General features: G+C 37.5%; 1 protein-coding gene across 5 annotated transcripts in view; it reads left to right on the top strand.

Moving 5' to 3' along the window:
• IWS1 (interacts with SUPT6H, CTD assembly factor 1) overlaps window positions 1-18,303 on the top strand; it is a 47,946-nt gene that overhangs the window by 1,107 nt on the left and 28,536 nt on the right. For 4 of the 5 annotated variants that reach the window (XR_003002274.1, XR_003002273.1, XR_003002275.1 and 1 more), the window contains exon 2: window positions 1,398-1,516. Coding sequence is in view for 2 of the 5 variants with exons in the window: in XM_024738016.1 (XP_024593784.1) it covers window positions 1,398-1,516 (119 nt within the window). In the remaining 3 variants the exon portion in view is untranslated. The remainder of the gene's footprint in view (window positions 1-1,397; window positions 1,517-18,303) is intronic. The other variant, XM_024738017.1, reaches the window with a different exon arrangement.

An 18,303-nucleotide genomic window follows, 5' to 3' on the forward strand; every position in this document is an offset into this window, starting at 1 on the left:
TGAGATCCAAAGATGAATAAGGCAGAACCTCGTGGGGAATAAAAACGTTACTTTTGCTTTCCTGTTGTGTCCTGGTTCCATTGAGTATTCTCTATCAAAAGAGCTTAAATAATTTTCTAAGCGTTAATTACTCCGTTGTGTTTTGAGTTCACTTCGATTCCTTATTACGTGACGGCGAATAGTAGTGACTGCAAACACGTTTCCAAACACATACTGCTGTTTTGCTTTAAACGGTTTCCTGATGTTTTCAAAAATAGTTGTCAGTTCATTTGTGTTTTAAAATTACTTTTAAATAAGTAATCGTATGTAATATGTGTATATAACGGGCTGAAAGACATGAAAAGTTAGCAATTTCCTGACTTTTCATTTTTTTAGCCATTTTTTGACGTTCATCCCTGTATTCCTAACTTATGCTATCTCGTTGCATCATTTTTAGGCATTGTGTAACGATTTCCTGTTATGCTAGGACAGGGTCTTAGCCTCTCTGTGCCCTCTTTCCCCCATATTCTAACCATTGAAGCATACGTTTTCATTACACTTCAGAATTTTTTATTATGACTATATGATACGAATATTAAATATTAAATATATATATTATTTACTCCTTAGCTAAGTAGAGAAGCTCATTAGTATGATACTGGTTTCATTCTTACACATTTTTTGATTTTCCTATAGTTGAGTGCTTCATTTTTAAAAATTTATTTATTTTTAGTAAACTCCTAACCAAGGCTTCCCATATTCTCCAACAACTCTAAATTCCTCTCAGTACAATTTTACTTTGTATTTTTAAAGTATTGGTTAAAGGTAGGTAACAATTCGTTTTATAATAGTATAGTAGTATATGCTTTACTTTAAGGAGTTTACACTATTTCTGGACTGGAGTTCCTTGTGTTCTTCATTCATAAACAAATACTGTACCAGACAGTGTTCTGGGCTCCAGGGATTCAGCAGTGAACCAAAAATCCCTGTTCTTTTGGCACTTTCATTCAAGCGAGGAGAGAAGCGCATTAAACCAAACTAACTTGGAAAGTCGTGTAGTACATCAGAAGGTGGTAAGTAAGTGCTTATGGAGAAAATAGACTCAGTTATTTTAACATAAAGTTGAAATAAAGTGCACACTTTAGTTTGTTGACTTGGTCCTTAGTGATATTTGTTAAGCTTCATATTCCTTTAATGATATATTCTCGCTGCCACGTGTCAACAATACAAGTTACGATTATTGGTATTTATGTAAGTATTGTACTGTTGTCTTATTCCCAAATTAGCATCATTAGTTATGTTCATCAGTGCTCTTACACTTGTTCTTGCTCTTACATTTTTCTTGATTCATTGTGTTCATTTCGGTTGTAGATGTCGTCCATCTTACACCTTAAGTGGGTTTTTGTTTTATTTTTAAGCAGATGATGGTGGCGCTACCCCAGTACAGGATGAACGGGATTCAGGGTCAGACGTTGAGGATGATGTAAATGAGCAGCACTCTGGATCAGACACTGGAAGTGTAGAACGTCATTCAGAGGTATTGGCTAAACAACATCTTTGGGGAGGCTTTTCCCTTGCGTATTCTATGAGACCTGTTTTATTTAGGAGTTGTAGAGACCCTGTCTTAGGGTCTAGGCTGCAAACCCTTCAAAAATGATAGATAACTGCTTTAAAAGTAAATAAATAGGGATAGTCTGGTTACTTATGAAATCACAGGGAAATAAGTATTGATTGAGTCCCATTTTGGATATCAGGCAGTTTCAACTGTGCTTATTGATTCAGAAAATAGGCCAGGCTTTTGATATTTGACTAGGCTTCCCCATTCCCAGAATGATGTCTTAGTGGGGCAGTGTGGATTTGCAATCTGAAGAAACATCAATTGAAATAGAAAGTTATGGTGGTTATCACCTATTAAATTTATATGATTTTAATTTGCTTCCCTGGTTATACAGTCTGTACTGCACAATGTTAACAAAATAAAATTGGGACTTTTTCCAATAATTCAGGTGTAAGTTTTTGGTAAACACAAACTGAAACGTAGGAATGATAAAGATGGCCAATATACCATATATTTTGCTTGACTACACATGCACTGAAAATTGTCCAATTTTAAGTAGTAGATGCAGTTGTTAGAGATTGTATTATTGAATCTGTCCTTTGACATATCACTAGTATATTCATATATCCAACAAATATTTTTTGAGCACCTGCTATGTGTCAGGCTCTTTTGAGTGACTAAATGAGGTTCCACTGCCACGAAAATCCTCTCCTTGGATTTATTTTCCAGCAGGGGGAGAAGGACATTAAACAATATACACTTTTTTTAAAAAAATTTTTTTATTTTTGGCTGCATTGGGTCTTCGTTGCCGCACACGGGCTTTCTCTAGTTGCAGCGAACGGGGGCTACTCTTTGTTGTGGTGAGCGGGCTTCTCATTGTGGTGGCTTCTTTTGTTGCGGAGGACGGGCTCTAGGCGTGCAGCCTTCAGTAGTTGTGGCACGCGGGCTCAGTAGTTGTGGCTTGTGGGCTCTAGAGCGCAGGCTCAGTAGCTGTGGCGCATGGGCTTAGTTGCTCTGCAACATGTGGGATCTTCCCGGACCGGGGCCAAATCCGTGTCCCCTGTCTGTATTGGCAGGCAGATTCTTAATCACTGCGCCACCAGGGAAGCCCTCCACACTTCTTTTTAAAAATTGTCGTTTGTTCGGAGGTGATAAATGCTGTGGAGAAAGAAGAAAGTTTGAACAGAGTGAAGGGTGCCAAGGTGGAGGGCAGGCTTTAGTGTTAAATAGGGAGGTACACGTAGGCCTTACTGAGGAAGTGACGTTTGAATCAAGATGTGGAAGGAGGTGAAGGAATAGCACGTGTCTATGTAGGGGATGAACATTCCTAACAAAGATCTAAGGTGGTAGCCGTTGTGGCTAGAATAAATAGGGGGCAGGTGAGATCAGAAGTGGGAGGAAGGCTTATCTTTTAGTTATTTTGACGTCATTCAGTTTTTGGTACACTCTTAAGCATTTAGACTAAATTCTAATTAAAATGTAATTGATAGGTAGAAATTATTTGATAACATAAACATTGTTACAGTTTATTTAGTGTATAATATCTTAACTTTCCATTTTGGAAAACAGCATCAGGAGATTGACTGATGGCTTCATGCTTCAGTTATAAATGTATAAATGTAGTGTTGACTTTCTTTTTTTCAACTACTTTTTTAATGAGATGGATTCTAAATAAATAAATGTGCATGTTGAAAATTTGGAAATCATATAAAAGTTTAAAGAAGAAAATTGAAGTCAGCGTACTCCTGTCACAGAAATGACTATTAACTTTTTTACATTATTTCTCCTGCATTTTTGTTCTCCTTATATAGAACGTATGTATACATTTTAAGTTACTTGTGTTTTTACTATATATGTTACGTATCAATATAACATTTTTATCTCTTCACTTAACATTATACTTAAGTATTTCCCCATGTCGTTAAAGATTCCCACTAAGTGTAATTTTTAATGGTTGCATAATATGGATGGGCTATTATTCAACAGTTTCCTGATTATTAACATTTAGACTGTTTAGCTGTTAGAAATGAAGTCTGCCATGAACATATTTTTGTGCTTTTCGTAGATTTTCCCCTCCAGGAGGGTTATCCTAATTTGCTAAACTTCTAGTAGTTTGAGTGCCAATTGTACCCTTGAAAGAGTACAGTTATATTAAATGGAGCAGTGCAGGTTATAGCCCCCAAGCTTAAAAGATGTGTATTAGTTTCCTGTTGCTGCCATCGCAACCTGATATAAATTTAGTGGCTTAAAAAAACAGAGATTTGTTTCTTACAATTCTGGACGTCAGAAGTCCAAAGTGGGTCTCACTGGGTTAAAATCAAGGTGGCACCAGGGTTGTGTTCCTTCTCTAAGGGAGAATCTGCTCCCTTGCCTTCTCTAGCTGTACAGGCCTTGGCATATGGCTTCTTCCTCCATCTTCAAAGCTAGAACTGTAGCATCTTTAAATCTCTCAGACCTTTGCTTGTGTTCTCACATGTCTGTCTCTTACTCTGACCCTTCTGCCTCCCTCCCATAAGGACCCTTTGTAATTATACTGGGCCTACTCAGATAATCCAGGGTAATCTTCCTATCCTTAATTACATCTGCACATCCCTTTTGCATATCTACATGTTCTGGGGATTAGGATGTGGACATCTTTTGTGGGGGCATTGTTTTGCCTGCTGCAAGATGGTACTCACAACGTGATTTTTCCAAATAATGTTTTTCCCGTTTGCATTTTGGAGTTCAGGCTAAGTTGTGGTTTGTTTTTTTGGTTTGTTTTGTAATTCATTTTATCTATAATACTCATTCTGCATGTGTTTCTTTAGATCTCTAAGGAAACTTAAAAAAGATCAAGATAATATTTTAAAACAATGCAAAAAATATGATGAAAAAAAATCAAAATCTTAAAGTCAGGATCAGTAACAGTGCTTTACCGGTCCATATTGGAGCCTGAAGCAAAAGGAAAACTTAGTCGTATGTATGCTAGTATTTAAATTTTGATATTTTTTTCATCATGGATTTTTGTGTGAAATTTGACCTTTAAAAATATCACTTTTTTTTTCAAATATCTTTATTGAGATAAATTTACATACCATACAATTCACCCATTTTAAAGTATACATTTCAGTGGTCTTTAGTGTATTCACAGTAGTACCGCCATCACCATAGTCAATTTTAGAATATTTTCATCACATTGAAAAGAAACCCTTTAGCTGTTACCTCCTTATCACCCCCACCCCCCAACCCCTCCTTGTTCTGGACATTTCATATGAATGGAATTAATAACATGTGGTCTTTTGTGACTGGCTTCTTTCACTTAATGCTTTCAATGTTTATCCAAGTTGTAGCATGTATCAGTACTTCATTCCTTTTTGTGATCAGTAATATTCCATTCTTTGGATATACCATATTTTGTTTATCCCTTTTTCAATTGATGGGCATTTAAGTTGCTGCTACTGTTTTTCACATTTGCTGCATCAGTTTACATTTCCACCAACAGTGCACAAGTGTTTCCTTTCCTCCCCATCCTCCCCAACACTTGTTATTTCTTGTCTTTTTTTTTTTTCTTTGCGGTACGTGGGCCTCTCACTGTTGTGGCCTCTCCCATTGCGGAGCACAGGCTCTGGATGCGCAGGCTCAGCGGCCGTGGCTCACGGGCCCAGCCGCTCCACGGCATGTGGGATCTTCCCAGACCGGGGCACGAACCCGTGTCCCCTGCATCGGCAGGAGGACTCTCAACCACTGCGCCATAAGAGCTGGTGTGAGGTAATATTGTAGCTTTGATGTGCATTTCCGTGATGATGATTGATCTTTTCATGTGTCTGTTGGCTGTCTGTATGACTTCTTTGGCCAAATGTCTATTCAGATCCTCTGCCCATTTTGTTATTGGGTTATTTGTTTTTTTAATGTTGAGTTGTATGAATTCTTTGTGTATTTTGGATATTAACCCCTTATCAGATATATTTTTTGCAAATATTTTATTCTATTAAGTAGGCGGCCTTTTTGTTTTGTTGATAGTTTCCTTTGCTATGCAAACTTTTAGTTTGATATAGTTCCTTTGTTTACTTTAGCTTTTGTTTCCCTTTCCTGAGGAGACATATCCAAAAAACATTGCTAAGACCAGTGTCAGAGAGTGCACTGCATATGTTTTCTTCTAGGAGTTTTATGGTTTTAGGTCTTACATTTAAGTTTTTAACCCATTTTGAGTATACTATTGTATATGGTGTGAAAGTAATCCAGTTTGATTCTTTTTCATGTAGCTGTCCACTTTTCCCAACACCATTTATTGAAGAGACTATTCTTTCTCATTGTATATTCTTGGCTCCTTTGTTGTAGATCATTTGGCCATATATGCATGGGTTTGTTTCTGGGCTCTCTATTCTGTTCGGTCGATCTATGTGTCTGTTTTCTATGCCAGTGTTAACTCTGTTTTGACTACTGTAGCTTCGTAATATAGTTTGAGATCTGGGCATATAATGCCTCTGGATTTGTTCTTTCTCAAGATTGTTTTGGCTATTCAGTATCTTCTGTGGTTGGATAGAGATTTTAGGATTATTTTTTCTAGTTTTTTGAAAAATGTCATAATTTTGAAATGGATTGCATTAAATCTGTAGATTGCTTTGGGTAGTATGGTCATTTTAACAATACCAATTTTTCTAATCCATAAGCACATAATAGCTTTCTTTTTATTTGTGTCTTCAATTTTTTTTTATCAGTGTCTTACAGTTTTCAGTGTACTCTCCTTGTTAAATTTATTCCTAGATTCTTTTACTCTTTTTGAGGCAATTATAGATGGGATTGTTTTCTTAATTTCTTTTTATAGTTCATTGTTAGTGTAAAGAAGTGCAACAGATTTTTGTAAATTGATTTGTATCCTACAATTTTACTGAATTCATTGATTAGTTCTATCAGTTTTCTGGTGGAGTCTTTAGGGTTTTCTCTATATATTATGTCATCTGCAAATAAAGACCATGTTACATCTTCCTTTCTGATTTGGATGCCTTTTCTTTTTCTTGCCTAATTGCTAAGCCTTCCAATACTGTGTTGTATAAAAGTGGTGAGAGTGGGCATTCTTGTCTTGTTCCTGATCTTAGAGGAAAAGCTTACACCTTTGCACCATTGAGTGTGATGTTGGCTGTGGGCTTGTCATATGGCCTTTATTATGTTGAGATACATTCTCTCTTTACCCAGTTTGTTAAGAGTTTTTGTCATGAATCAACGTTGAATTACTTTTTTTTTTTGCATCTGTTGAGATGATCATGTGATTTTTAGCTTTCATTTTGTTAATATGGTATATCACATTGGTTGATTTGTGGATGTTGAACCATCCTTGCATCCCTGGAATAAATCCCATTTGACCATGGTGTATGATTCTTTTAATGTATTGCTGAATTTGGTTTGTTAATAATTTGTAGAGGATTTTTGCATCTATGTTCATCAAGGATATTGGCCTGTAATTTTCCTTTCTTGTGTCCATGTCTGATTTTGGTATCAGGGTAATGCTGGCTTCATAAAATGAGTTTGGAAGTGCTCCCTCCTCTTCAATTTTTTGGCACTCTTTGAGAAGGACTGGTATTAATTCTTCTTTAAATGTTTGGTGGAATTCACCAGTAAAGCCATCTGGTCCTGAACTTTTCTATGTTGGATGGTTTTTGATTACTGATTCCATCTCTTCACAGTAATCAGTCTATTTAGATTTTCTGTTTCTTCATGATTCAATCTTAGTAGCTTGTATGTTTCTAGGAACTTATCCATTTCTTACAGATTGTCCAATTTCTCAGCATACAGTTCTTAGTTTTTATTATTCTCTGTGTTTGTGTGGTATCAATTGTAATGTCTCCTCTTTCCTTTATAGTTTTCTTTCCGTCCTCTTTTTTTCCTTGGTAAGTCTAGCTAAAGGTTTGTCTATTTGTTTATCTTTTGTAAAAAAACAGGTCTTAATTTTATTGACATTTCTATTGTCTTTTTAGTCTCTATTTCATTTATTTCTGCTCTGATTTTTGTTATTTTTTTTTCCTTTTAATAATTTTGGGCTTAGTTTCTTTTTTCTAGTTCCTTGGGGTGTAAAGTTGATATTTGAGAGATTTTTTTTTTTTTATGTAGGCATTTATTGCTGTAAGCTTCCGTCCTAGAACTGCTTTGCTGTATTCCATAAATTTTGGTATGTTATATCAATATTTCCATTTTCATTTGTCTCAAGATATGTTTTGAATTCTTCTTTGACTCATTGGTTGTTTAGCAACATGATGTTTGATCTCCACATGTTTGTGAAATTTTCTTCTCGTACTTCTCATACTCATTTCTACTTTCATACCATTGTGGTCGGAAAAGAAGTTTGGTATGACTTCAATCTTCTTAAATTTATTAGGACTTACTTTGTGGCCTGACGTATGATCTGTACGCGAGATTGTTCGTGTGCACTCGAGAAGAATGTGTACTCTGCTCCTGTTGGATGGAACGTTCTGTAAATGTCTGTTCAGTCCATTTGGCCTAACGTGTGGTTTAAGCCCAATATTTCCTTATTGATTTTCTGTCTGGATGATCTATCCATTGTTGAAAGTGAGGCACTGAAGTTCCCTACTGTTATTGTGTTGCTAGTTTATTTCTTCCTTTAGGTCTGTTAATATTTAGGTGCTCTGATGTTGGGTGCATAAATATTTACAAATGGTAAATCCTCTTGTTGGATTAACTCTATTATCATTATACAATATAATGACTTTCTTTGTATCTTATTATAGTTTTTGGCTAAAAGTCTATTTTCTCTGATTATAAATATAGCTACCCCTGCTTTCATTTGGTTTCCATTTGCATGGAATATCTTTTTCCATCCTTTTTTTTTCAGTCTGCGTGTGTCCTAAAAGCTGAAGTGAGTCTCTTGTAGACAGCATATAGTTCAGTTTTTGTTTTTGTTTTTCCCATCCATTTAACCACTCTATCTTTTGGTTGAAGAATTGAGTCCATTTACATTTAAAGTAAATATTGATAGGTAGGGTCTTATTATTGCCATTTTGTTCTTTGTTTTCTGTTTTGTCATTCCTTTTTTCCTTCTCCCCGCTCTCTTCCTTTGTGGTTTGATGATTTTCTGTGAGCGGTATGCTTAGATTACTTAAAAAATTTTTTTTTGTATATCTAGTATACCTTTTTGCTTTGTGGGTTACCATGAGGCTTATGTAAAATATCTTATACCAGTCTATTTTAAGCTGATAACTTCAAGTACATGCTAAAGTTACACATTTTTGCTCTCCCCCACATTTTATGTTTTTGATGTCACACTTTGTCTTTTTCTCTAGTGTACTCGTTAACAAATTATTGTAGTTATATTTTTAATACCCTGTGCAATTTTAATTTCTTTAATAATATTTTTACTATGGTTTTGAGGTTTTTTTTTTTTAGTGGTAGCTCTCGGGTTTACCACATATATTAATCAGAATCAGCTTCAGATTTATAGTAGCTTAATTCCAATGGTATATAGTAAGGTTAGTACTATGTGGCTCTATTCTTTTTCTCTTTTTATAATATTATTGTTATACATATTATATTTATTAATGCTAAAATCCAACAATGCATTGTTATAGAAGTTATTTCCTTAGTGTAATACAGGTTTGTTCCCACCCACCTTCTTTCTACTGTCATTGGTCTTAGGTATTACAGGTCCAGCAGTACAGTATATACATATTACTTTATGCAACTGTTATATAAATCAGTTAAATTAAGAAAGGAAAGAATATGCATTTATACTGTCTTTCATAATTACACAGTTACCTTTACTGGTGCTTATTGTTTTTTCATGTGGATTCACTGAGGTCACTTGCTTTCAGCCTGAAGAACTTCCTTTAGCAGTTCTTGTATGGTGGGTCTGCTTGACAAATTCTTTCCTTTTCTTGGTTATCTAGAAAAGTTTTCATTTCTTTTTTGTTAATTATTTTTGAAAGATAGCTTTGTTGGTTATAGGATTCTTAGTTGATAGTTTTTATTTGAACACTTAGAATATGTTATCCCACTGCTTTCTGCCTCCATTTTTTCCATTGAGGAGTCAGCTGTTAATCTTACTGGGTTACTCTTATAGGTGATTAGTCAAATTTCTATTTCTATATATATTCTCTATTTGATATGATATTGTCATCATGCCTTTATTTTTTTTAACATGTTTACAAATGGCCACTTTGAAGTCTTTTCCTGATAAATCTGATATCTGGTTGCTCACACAGGCAGTTTCTATTGCCTGCTTTTTTCCTGGTTATGGGTCATACTTTCCAGTTTCTTTGCATGCCTTTTAATTTATTGTTGGAAACTGGACATTTTAGAGTAATTGTTTAGTGACTAGCTGGATGATTTTAGTGAATACTAAATCATTTAGTGAATACCCACAGTTTTAAGTCTCTGGTGTTGCATCCTCAGAGATGTGCAGTTTGGGACATGCTCACAGTCACCTGGGATGACAGTGGTATTAGTAGGGCTCTTTTTTGCTCTTTCTCTGACCACAATCAGCTGTTAAAACTCCACTGATGGGGCTTCCCTGGTGGCGCAGTGGTTGGGAGTCCGCCTGCCGATGCAGGGGACACGGGTTCGTGCCCCGGTCCGGGAAGATCCCACATGCCGCGGAGCGGCTAGGCCTGTGAGCCATGGCCACTGAGCCTGCGCGCCTGGAGCCTGTGCTCCGCAATGGGAGAGGCCACAATAGTGAGAGGCCCACGTACTGCAAAAAAAAAAAACCAAAAAAAAAACTCCACTGATGGCTCTGTTATTTCCAGCCATGCCCTGTGGCATAAATTGCTCAACAAGTTAGTCTAATCAAATTCTGGCTCCTTTGAAGGAATAATTTCTGAGGTCTGTGTTTGCTTTGTTTTGACCTCAGGATGGCTCCTCCCAGCTGTATTATTACCTGGTTATCTCCTGCAAACTAGCTGGCCTACAGTTTATTCTGTATTTTGAATCTCCTTCTAAGTGCCTTCCACCAGTTTCCAGTGTTAGTGAAAGTGCCTTAGCCTGAACGTCCCCAAGCTTGGTTACAAATGGAGTTGGTTTCTTTGGGGGAAAATTAGAAGCTATCTACTTTACTGCCTGCTTTTTCCCCAAGCAAAATCTCTGAGCCGGGGCTCTGGAGTTTGTGGTAGGGGGTGGGGAGAGGGTGACGGCAGTTTTCTTTCTGAGTGACATCCCAGTTCTAGAAGCCGAGCTCTCAGTGTGCAGTGGGGATTTGATAGCCGCCTGAGGTGCTCCTGGCTTGCCTCTCTTGGCATGGAACCACTGTCACACAAATTGGGGCAAGGGTGATCAGGGCCCCAGTATTGTCAGTGTGCTGTACCCAAAGCAGAGCCTTCTTACTGTGATTGAGTGCTGGGCAGAAGATGGGAGCCCCCACTTGCAACTACATTTGCCTGGAACTTACCTTCAGCAGCAGGTAGCTGGAGGCAGAATGAGAAATGCTGATATCGGGCTCTTCCTGGGAAGACACCCTGCCCCTGGAAGCTAGAGGGAAAGAGTACCCTTTGTTTTTGGCTGTAACAGCCTGGAGTAGAGCCTTTCTGACTGAGCTGTGAAGTTGAAAGTGAGGAATGGTCTTGGTTCAGATACCAGATACTTCTGCTTCTCTTACCAAATTTTTGTAGATCTTCTTGGGTAGATGTTTCTTTATTCTCTTTTTGTCTTTAGGACCATTTCCAGGGGTTTTGAATAGTTGTTTTTAAATACTTTTAACCAGTTTCACTGGAGAGTGGGTCAGCAGAGCTTTTCATTTTCATATCAGAAGTCCTCATCTGGCTTCATTTTTATCTCTTCTAATCATTGGTCAAACCTCTCCATATTCCCCAATTCACATTCCAGAAGAACCCAGGATGCTTTACTTGTCTATTACCACAGTCTCTGTTCAGGCCATTTGGCTCTTTCATCTCACTGGGTCTCCTGCCTGTGTGTGTGTGGGTCCTGTCTGTGGCCTCCTCTGCATGGAGAGCAGCCCAGTGCTGCTTTCCTAAACAGGTGATTCTGAGTAAGCCAGCTGTTGGCATTTGGAGGCAGGCCTGTATATTGCAGGACATTTAGTATCTTGGTTCCCAAACATTAAATAAAATGGTAGTAACATATCCTCTCCAGTCATTGCCAACCAAAAATGGTCCCTCGCATTCACAAATGCCCCCTTAGGGGAGAACCTAGAGCTACCCTTAGGCTGAGAACACTGAAATGGACAAATGATGTTAGAAAGCATAAGAAAGGAAACAAGAAGTATCCAGCAATATAAAAAACTAGTGATTAAAATATAAATAGAACATTTGTAAGAATGGCAATGCGTCCATTCAAATTGTTTTCAAAGAATATTTTGTGACATGGGAGAATTCAGTGTGTTACAGCCATTAAATTAATTGTGATTCTAGATCCTTGTTTACTTTTTTAAAGTAAATTAACACAAAGAAAAGATTGGGAAGAAATTCCTTGTAAAAATTAGAAATGATGGTGATCTTTGGGTTATTAAAGGTGATTTTAATTTTCTTTATACTTTCCTGTATTGGCACATTTAAAATCAAAGGGAGAATAGTTAGAATAACTGTCCCATCATTTTATATGGTTACCTATTTTTACTAGCATGCGTCAAATAATTTAAAATATACTTTAAAATTACAGAAAGGGCACATACAAAGGGCCATGGGAGGATGGGAGGGTGGGCTGAGTGGACTCTGAGGAACGAGTCTGACATTATTGCCAGATGGAGAAGCCGGTTAGGGGTGCTGGTGATGATTCTAGCTGGAGAGAGCCGCAGGTTCAAAGGCCTAGAATTGAGAAGGACTTGTTATATTTCAAGAATGAGTGTTGTGACCTGGAAAGTGGGATAGCTTAATGGAAGATGATACTGAAGAATTGTTTGGGTTAGATGGTATAACAGCAAATCTCTCTTAGGTGATGATGATAAAATTTTGTATTTGCATAGCTCTTCAGAGTGAAATGCAGTGTGATGGCCAAAGTGTAGTTTCATATATTGGCTTTGCCACTTAATAACCATAATGACTGTCAGCTCCTAGAAAAATTATTTCATCTCTGAGCCTTAGCTCCACCATCTTGACAGTGGGTTAAAATAATTATTATGAGGGCTAAGTAAAACTTATGTAGCAGCTCTGAAAATTGTAATAGCAGTTATGTAGGGGAGGCAAAATTTTACCCGTACCCATCTTAGGTTTTCAGCTGGAATTCTTTAACAAAAAGACATTAACAAGTGAAAAAAAACCGAGTTGATTAACATGTGCAGCATACATCACACAGGAGAAAACTCAACAGAGAGTAACTCAAAGCAGTAGCTTAGAATTCTAGTTTATATAACATCTTCAACAAAGAGTAATAATTTTGTGGAGAAGTGACAGGACAAAGGAAAGCAGTTCTAGGCTTCCAAGGGTGACAGAGTGCGAAGGTAAATATATGGGAAGAAACTAATGTAGTAAAGTTTGTTTGCTGATTGCTCTGCTGGTGTCTTTGGGCTAATGACAGTCTGTCTCCAGTAATGGGAATATCCTGCCTTTTGAAGGAAAAGGAGGGAAGACAGAGAGAGCTACTCTTGTGTTTACTGCTTATTAATTGCCTTCAGATCAAAATTTTTATGTCAGAGGCATATTTTGAGGGGACATAATCTGATTTCCTTTAATTATTTTACAATTAGCCTCTATAGTAATTAGGCAGATTATTTCTTAGGGGGCTAGTTAAGAGTTAATCTTTATGAGGTTGAGGCCCACTGTTTTAAAGCAAAAGAGACTTACCTTATGAAATGAAATTTAAAAATAATATTCTTAAGTTTAGGCCTGGTTTCTTAAAGAAATGTATATATAAGCAATTGCAGTAATAAGTTGATTACATATTTAAATTATTTGTTTCTAGGTTATTAACATCTTTTGGGCTAGGTTTCTAAATATAGGGATATGAATATCAGGGGAGTTTTCAAGTATATTTATTCTGTGTAGAGCATTTTGAGAACTCAGAATCTTCACACAATGTTGACGGTAGGGCAGATAGGGAAAAGGGGAATGATTTTTTAAAAAATGTTTTGAATAGTCATCACTGGAAACACATTTTTTAATAAAGCAATTTGAGCATGAATGTGACCTAGTTATAACTAGTTGCCAGTTCCAATTTTTTTGTTGTTTTACTTGAATATTCTCTTGGGGACTTCACTGGTAGTCCAGTGGTTAAGACGCCACACTTCCAGGGCAGAGGGCATGGGTTCGATCCCTGTTCTGAGAACTAAGGTCCCACATGCTGCAAGGTGCGGCCAAAAAAAAAAAAAAAATTCTCTTGAACAGTGTGAAATTAGTTGTGGGTTGTGGTCAGCTGGTTTTTATTCCACAGAAATACATTGAAGGTAATAAGCATTTAAAAATACAGCTTGTCGGGCTTCCCTGGTGGCACAGTGGTTGAGAATCTGCCTGCTTAATGCAGGGGACACGGGTTCGAGCCCTGTTCTGGGAAGATCCCACATGCCGCGGAGCGACTGGGCCCGTGAGCCACAACTACTGAGCCTGCATGTCTGGAGCCTGTGCTCCGCGACAAGAGAGGCTGTGACAGTGAGAGGTCCGCGCACCGCGATGAAGAGTGGCCCCCGCTCGCCGCAACTAGAGAAAGCCCTCGCACAGAAAGGAAGACCCAACACAGCCAAAAATAAATATAAATAAATAAATTTTTTAAAAAAAGAAAACTTTAAAAAAATAAAATTAAAATACAGCTTGTAGATTTCATCTGCATAGAAAAGTAGTGTTCCCTTCCTGAGGTTCTCACAGGAAAAAAGTAGTATGTGGGACAATCGAGGAAGAGGTTGTTTGGAAATGGCACATAGTTTCTCCTTGTTTTCTGACTGTAGGCAAAGCCTAGTGGGCACAACCATCCATCTGTCATTGAAGTTGGTGACAGCCCTGTTAGCTCCAGCCTTACTTTGAATTGAGTAAAGATGGCAGTCTGCGGTCATTTGGATCTTTCCACAGAGAGGCTGTGCTAGTATAAGGAAAGTATTCCTATGGGGAGTAGATCAGAGCCCGTAGAAGATTCTTGTTGGTTTTTGCCGTCCTTGTTTACCCTATTTCTTATCAGTTCTTTTGATTCCATCTACACTTCTTTTTTTTGTGTTAGGTTTCATCCTTTGTCTTTGAGTCTACCAAATTGAGGAGAAGAATATTGTTTTGCTTTGGTTCTTTTTTGTTAAGCATTGTCTTGTGGGTTTGTTTTATTTCAGTGAATTTAATTTGAGTATCTTCTGTATACTGAAGGTAAAAGATAGTTTTTTGATCTTAAGGTCATTTATTCTATCATATTATGAAGGTAAATGTGTAAAAAATCACCTTTCAGTGAGGTAGAGATACAGGATGCTATGGGGACATGTAAGAAGGAATGACTGACCAGCTCAGCCTTCATAGATGATGTATTTGAGCTGAGTCTTGAAGGGTGAATGTTTTGTAATTAATAAGATATTTTTGTTATAAACGATTAACAACATGTATTGAATGCTCACAGGCACATGCTAACTACATTACATGCATTTGGTCCTCTGAACGGCCCTCTAAGTTATAGAAACTATTTCTGACTCTGTCATATTGAGGAATTGAGGTTTTGAGAAGTTAAGAAAATTTCCCTAGATTACACAGTAGAAGGTGGCTGCGAGCTAGTGTTTGGACCCCAGGTCTTACCGACACTAAAGTCCACGTTGTGAACTGTCACATTATATTGGGCAGAGTCCATTCTACCTAGAGAGGAGGATGGAAGAGGCTTCAGGAAGGGGGTATTTTTGCCTAGTGTTGAGGTATGAAAAGGACAAGGTGAGGTAAAAGCATGGAGGTAACAGTGAAGTTAGTGGTTCCATGTGTCTGCAGTAAAATTATAATGTGCGGTTAGAATCACTTGGATTAGATGTCAAAATGCAGATTCTTTGACCTCTTCCCCAAGCTTACTGTATTAATATCTGGAGGTGAGAAGCACAAAAATCTGTATGTTTTCCTCCAAAGCTCCCCAAGTTATTCTTATGCAAAAGTTTGGGAACTGCTGCTGCAGCACATAGGGTTGATGGTGGTGAGAGGGCAGAAATGAGTCTGGAGAGGTAGGCAGGAGTTTGCTTCATCATTATAAACTTTTCTCAGAAATTATTTATTTATTTATGGCTGCGTTGGGTTTTCGTTGCTGCACACGGGCTTTCTCTAGTTGCAGCGAGCAGGGGTTACTCTTCGTCGCGGTGCGCGGGCTCCAGAGCGCAAGCTTAGTAGTTGTGACGCATGGGCTTAGTTGCTCCGCGGCCCATGGGATCTTCGCGGACCAGGGATGGAACTCGTGGCCCCTGCATTGGCAGGTGGATTCTTAACCACTGCACCCCTGGGGAAGTCCCCATTATAAACTCTTAGGCTTTGTGTAGACATTTTCTTTTTCTAGTACTCATCAGGAGTGCTTCTGTTTTTGACTGATTCAAAGATCAACCAGCTCTAAGATCAACAAAGGACACTGGTATACATCTTCATTTTGTTATGTGTGTGTGCGCTTGCTGTAAAGCTGGAGTTTCTCAGAGTCAAAGCCTTGCAACATTCCAGGACCTACCCTGGATTAACAGCATTGTGTAGTAAAAACTGGATTTCCCAGATTCTTCCTTATGCTTTTAAGATGATATGTATTGACAAACTCCAAGATGAGGATTTCAAATGTATCTTCTGGAACTAAGGTCCAGTAAAACATGTTTTTGAAAATGCTCCTATACATATTTCTTCATGGAATCTACTGTGTGACTTGGTGTTGAATGTTTTACCAATTTATGATGGAAGGTTGGAATGCAAGTTCAACAGTTTTGAGTTTCTTTTACTGGAAACAGGTGTCCTGAGTTGTTTGGTTCTTTACAAGGACTCCTATTTGACATTCTTATACTACTTTGTAATTTACAAATTGATGTTTGCCTTTACAGCAGTTTTATTATTTATTTTGTAATTTAAAAATGTTAATTATCTCTGTGCATGTATATTATGGCACTGGTCATAAAGAGTGTGTTACTGTTTGATTGCTGAGATAAGCGATCAGATCATTCATTATGGGTAACCAGAAGTTATTTATAACTACAATGTAGATGATCATAAGAGGGAAGTGTGAGGCATTATAGACATTTCTAAAGCCTCTGAGGACACTTAGAGTGCTCAATTTCTCTGACAGGTAAAATTAGGGATTTTTAAAAATATTATTAAGAAATAGCATTTAAATGGCAGCTTCTACTATTGATTTGTTGTACTCATATTTGACTTTTTAAAAACTGTATTTTGGATTTTTTTTAAGTCTGCAATTTAGACTAATTGCTGAAACCAGTCTAAAATTTTTGAGTAGTGTTTTGATAACTTTTAAGCTTAACTCTTTTCCCAAACCCTATGATGTCTTCACCTAACTGCCTTCTTTAACTTGAGTCTGTCTACCAGTACTTTCCTACTGCAGTGATTTCCCACGTTTTCCCCACTGTGCCACACATAATGGATAGATACTCAGGATTTTATGAGACTCCTCAAAAATTGATGGGAATTCATAAGTGTCACAGTCATGAATTACATGTAATGTCCTTGTAATGGTTGCTTGTTTGGAATGCATACACCATGTGTTGGGAAGTCCAGGGTAGAGTGTAACAGATAAGTTTTGGGAAGACTACTCAGTTCATGGTATCTCTCCTTTCTTTGGGAGTGGCTCCCAGTGCTGTGCCCCTGCTCTGGCATTGAGTCACAGAGTAACGACATCCTCTGTTGCCGTGGCCCGTTAGATTCTGTCTCCTGGGAATTTAAAATTTAGATCCTGGACACTGAAATTTAGCAACGTGAGAGCTGAGTCATGTTATTGATAGTGCTCTAGTGAAAGGTCCTTGAGTTTCCTTTCCTAAGCTCTCTGAGCTGCCTTGGTTCCTACCCTTCTTGAGCCTTTAGCCATTTATTCCACTTTGATTCTGGAAAGATTGTTCTTTTTTTCTGGAGCTAGCCTGAGATGATTTCTGTTGTTTGCAGCTGAGTCACACACGAACATGTTGTGAGAGTTATGTCATGTGTATGCCATGGAAAGCATTCCAAAAGCCAGTTAACAATTTCCCCTTTTGCCTCCTGCTTTAGTTGCCTCTGCTGGTACCTGTATGTTTCGTCTTCTGCCCTCAGTAATGCAGTTAACTTCTTAATTCAGTCATCACAAACTAATTCCCAATACCTGTTGTCTACACACCTTTTATAGCTTAGTCTCATATAGATCACTTCCGGTAGGCTTTCAGAATGTCACATACTTTCATAACAGTGCATGTTATACTGTATTGTTATGGTATATTTGGCTGGCTCATTAGACAACATTTCCTTAAGGTCAGGCACTGAGACATGTTCAGCCTTGATTCCTAGCACCTTGCACGTAGTAGACATTAAACAAATACTTGTTGAGTTAATTATTCCTCACTTTAAATTATTCTCATTTAACTCTTTTTATTAAATGAGAAAATTAAGTAATTACTTTCTTACACAGTAAGTAAGTAAGTAGGTAAGTAAGTAATTACTTAGCAAGAATTTACTGTGATTTTGTATATACCAGACACCATTCTGTGCTCTGAAGCACAGAGTGTGCCTTCTCAGTGAAGAAAACAGACCAAAAAATGCCTGCCTTCTTAGGGCTTACATTCTGGATAGTTAATTTTTTCTTCTATATTCTTTTAAAATATAAAAGAATTAAATTCTGAAGTATGGCCAAGAGTAAGCTTCTACCAATATATAGAATACTCTATCTTGTACTGTATCAAAAGGTTCTATGTTATTTCTCCTGTCCTAATTTAATAGATAAATGCC

The sequence above is a fragment of the Neophocaena asiaeorientalis genome, unplaced genomic scaffold, assembly GCF_003031525.2.
Source record: "Neophocaena asiaeorientalis asiaeorientalis breed wild unplaced genomic scaffold, Neophocaena_asiaeorientalis_V1.1 scaffold98, whole genome shotgun sequence".
NCBI classification, from domain to species: Eukaryota; Metazoa; Chordata; class Mammalia; order Artiodactyla; family Phocoenidae; genus Neophocaena; species Neophocaena asiaeorientalis.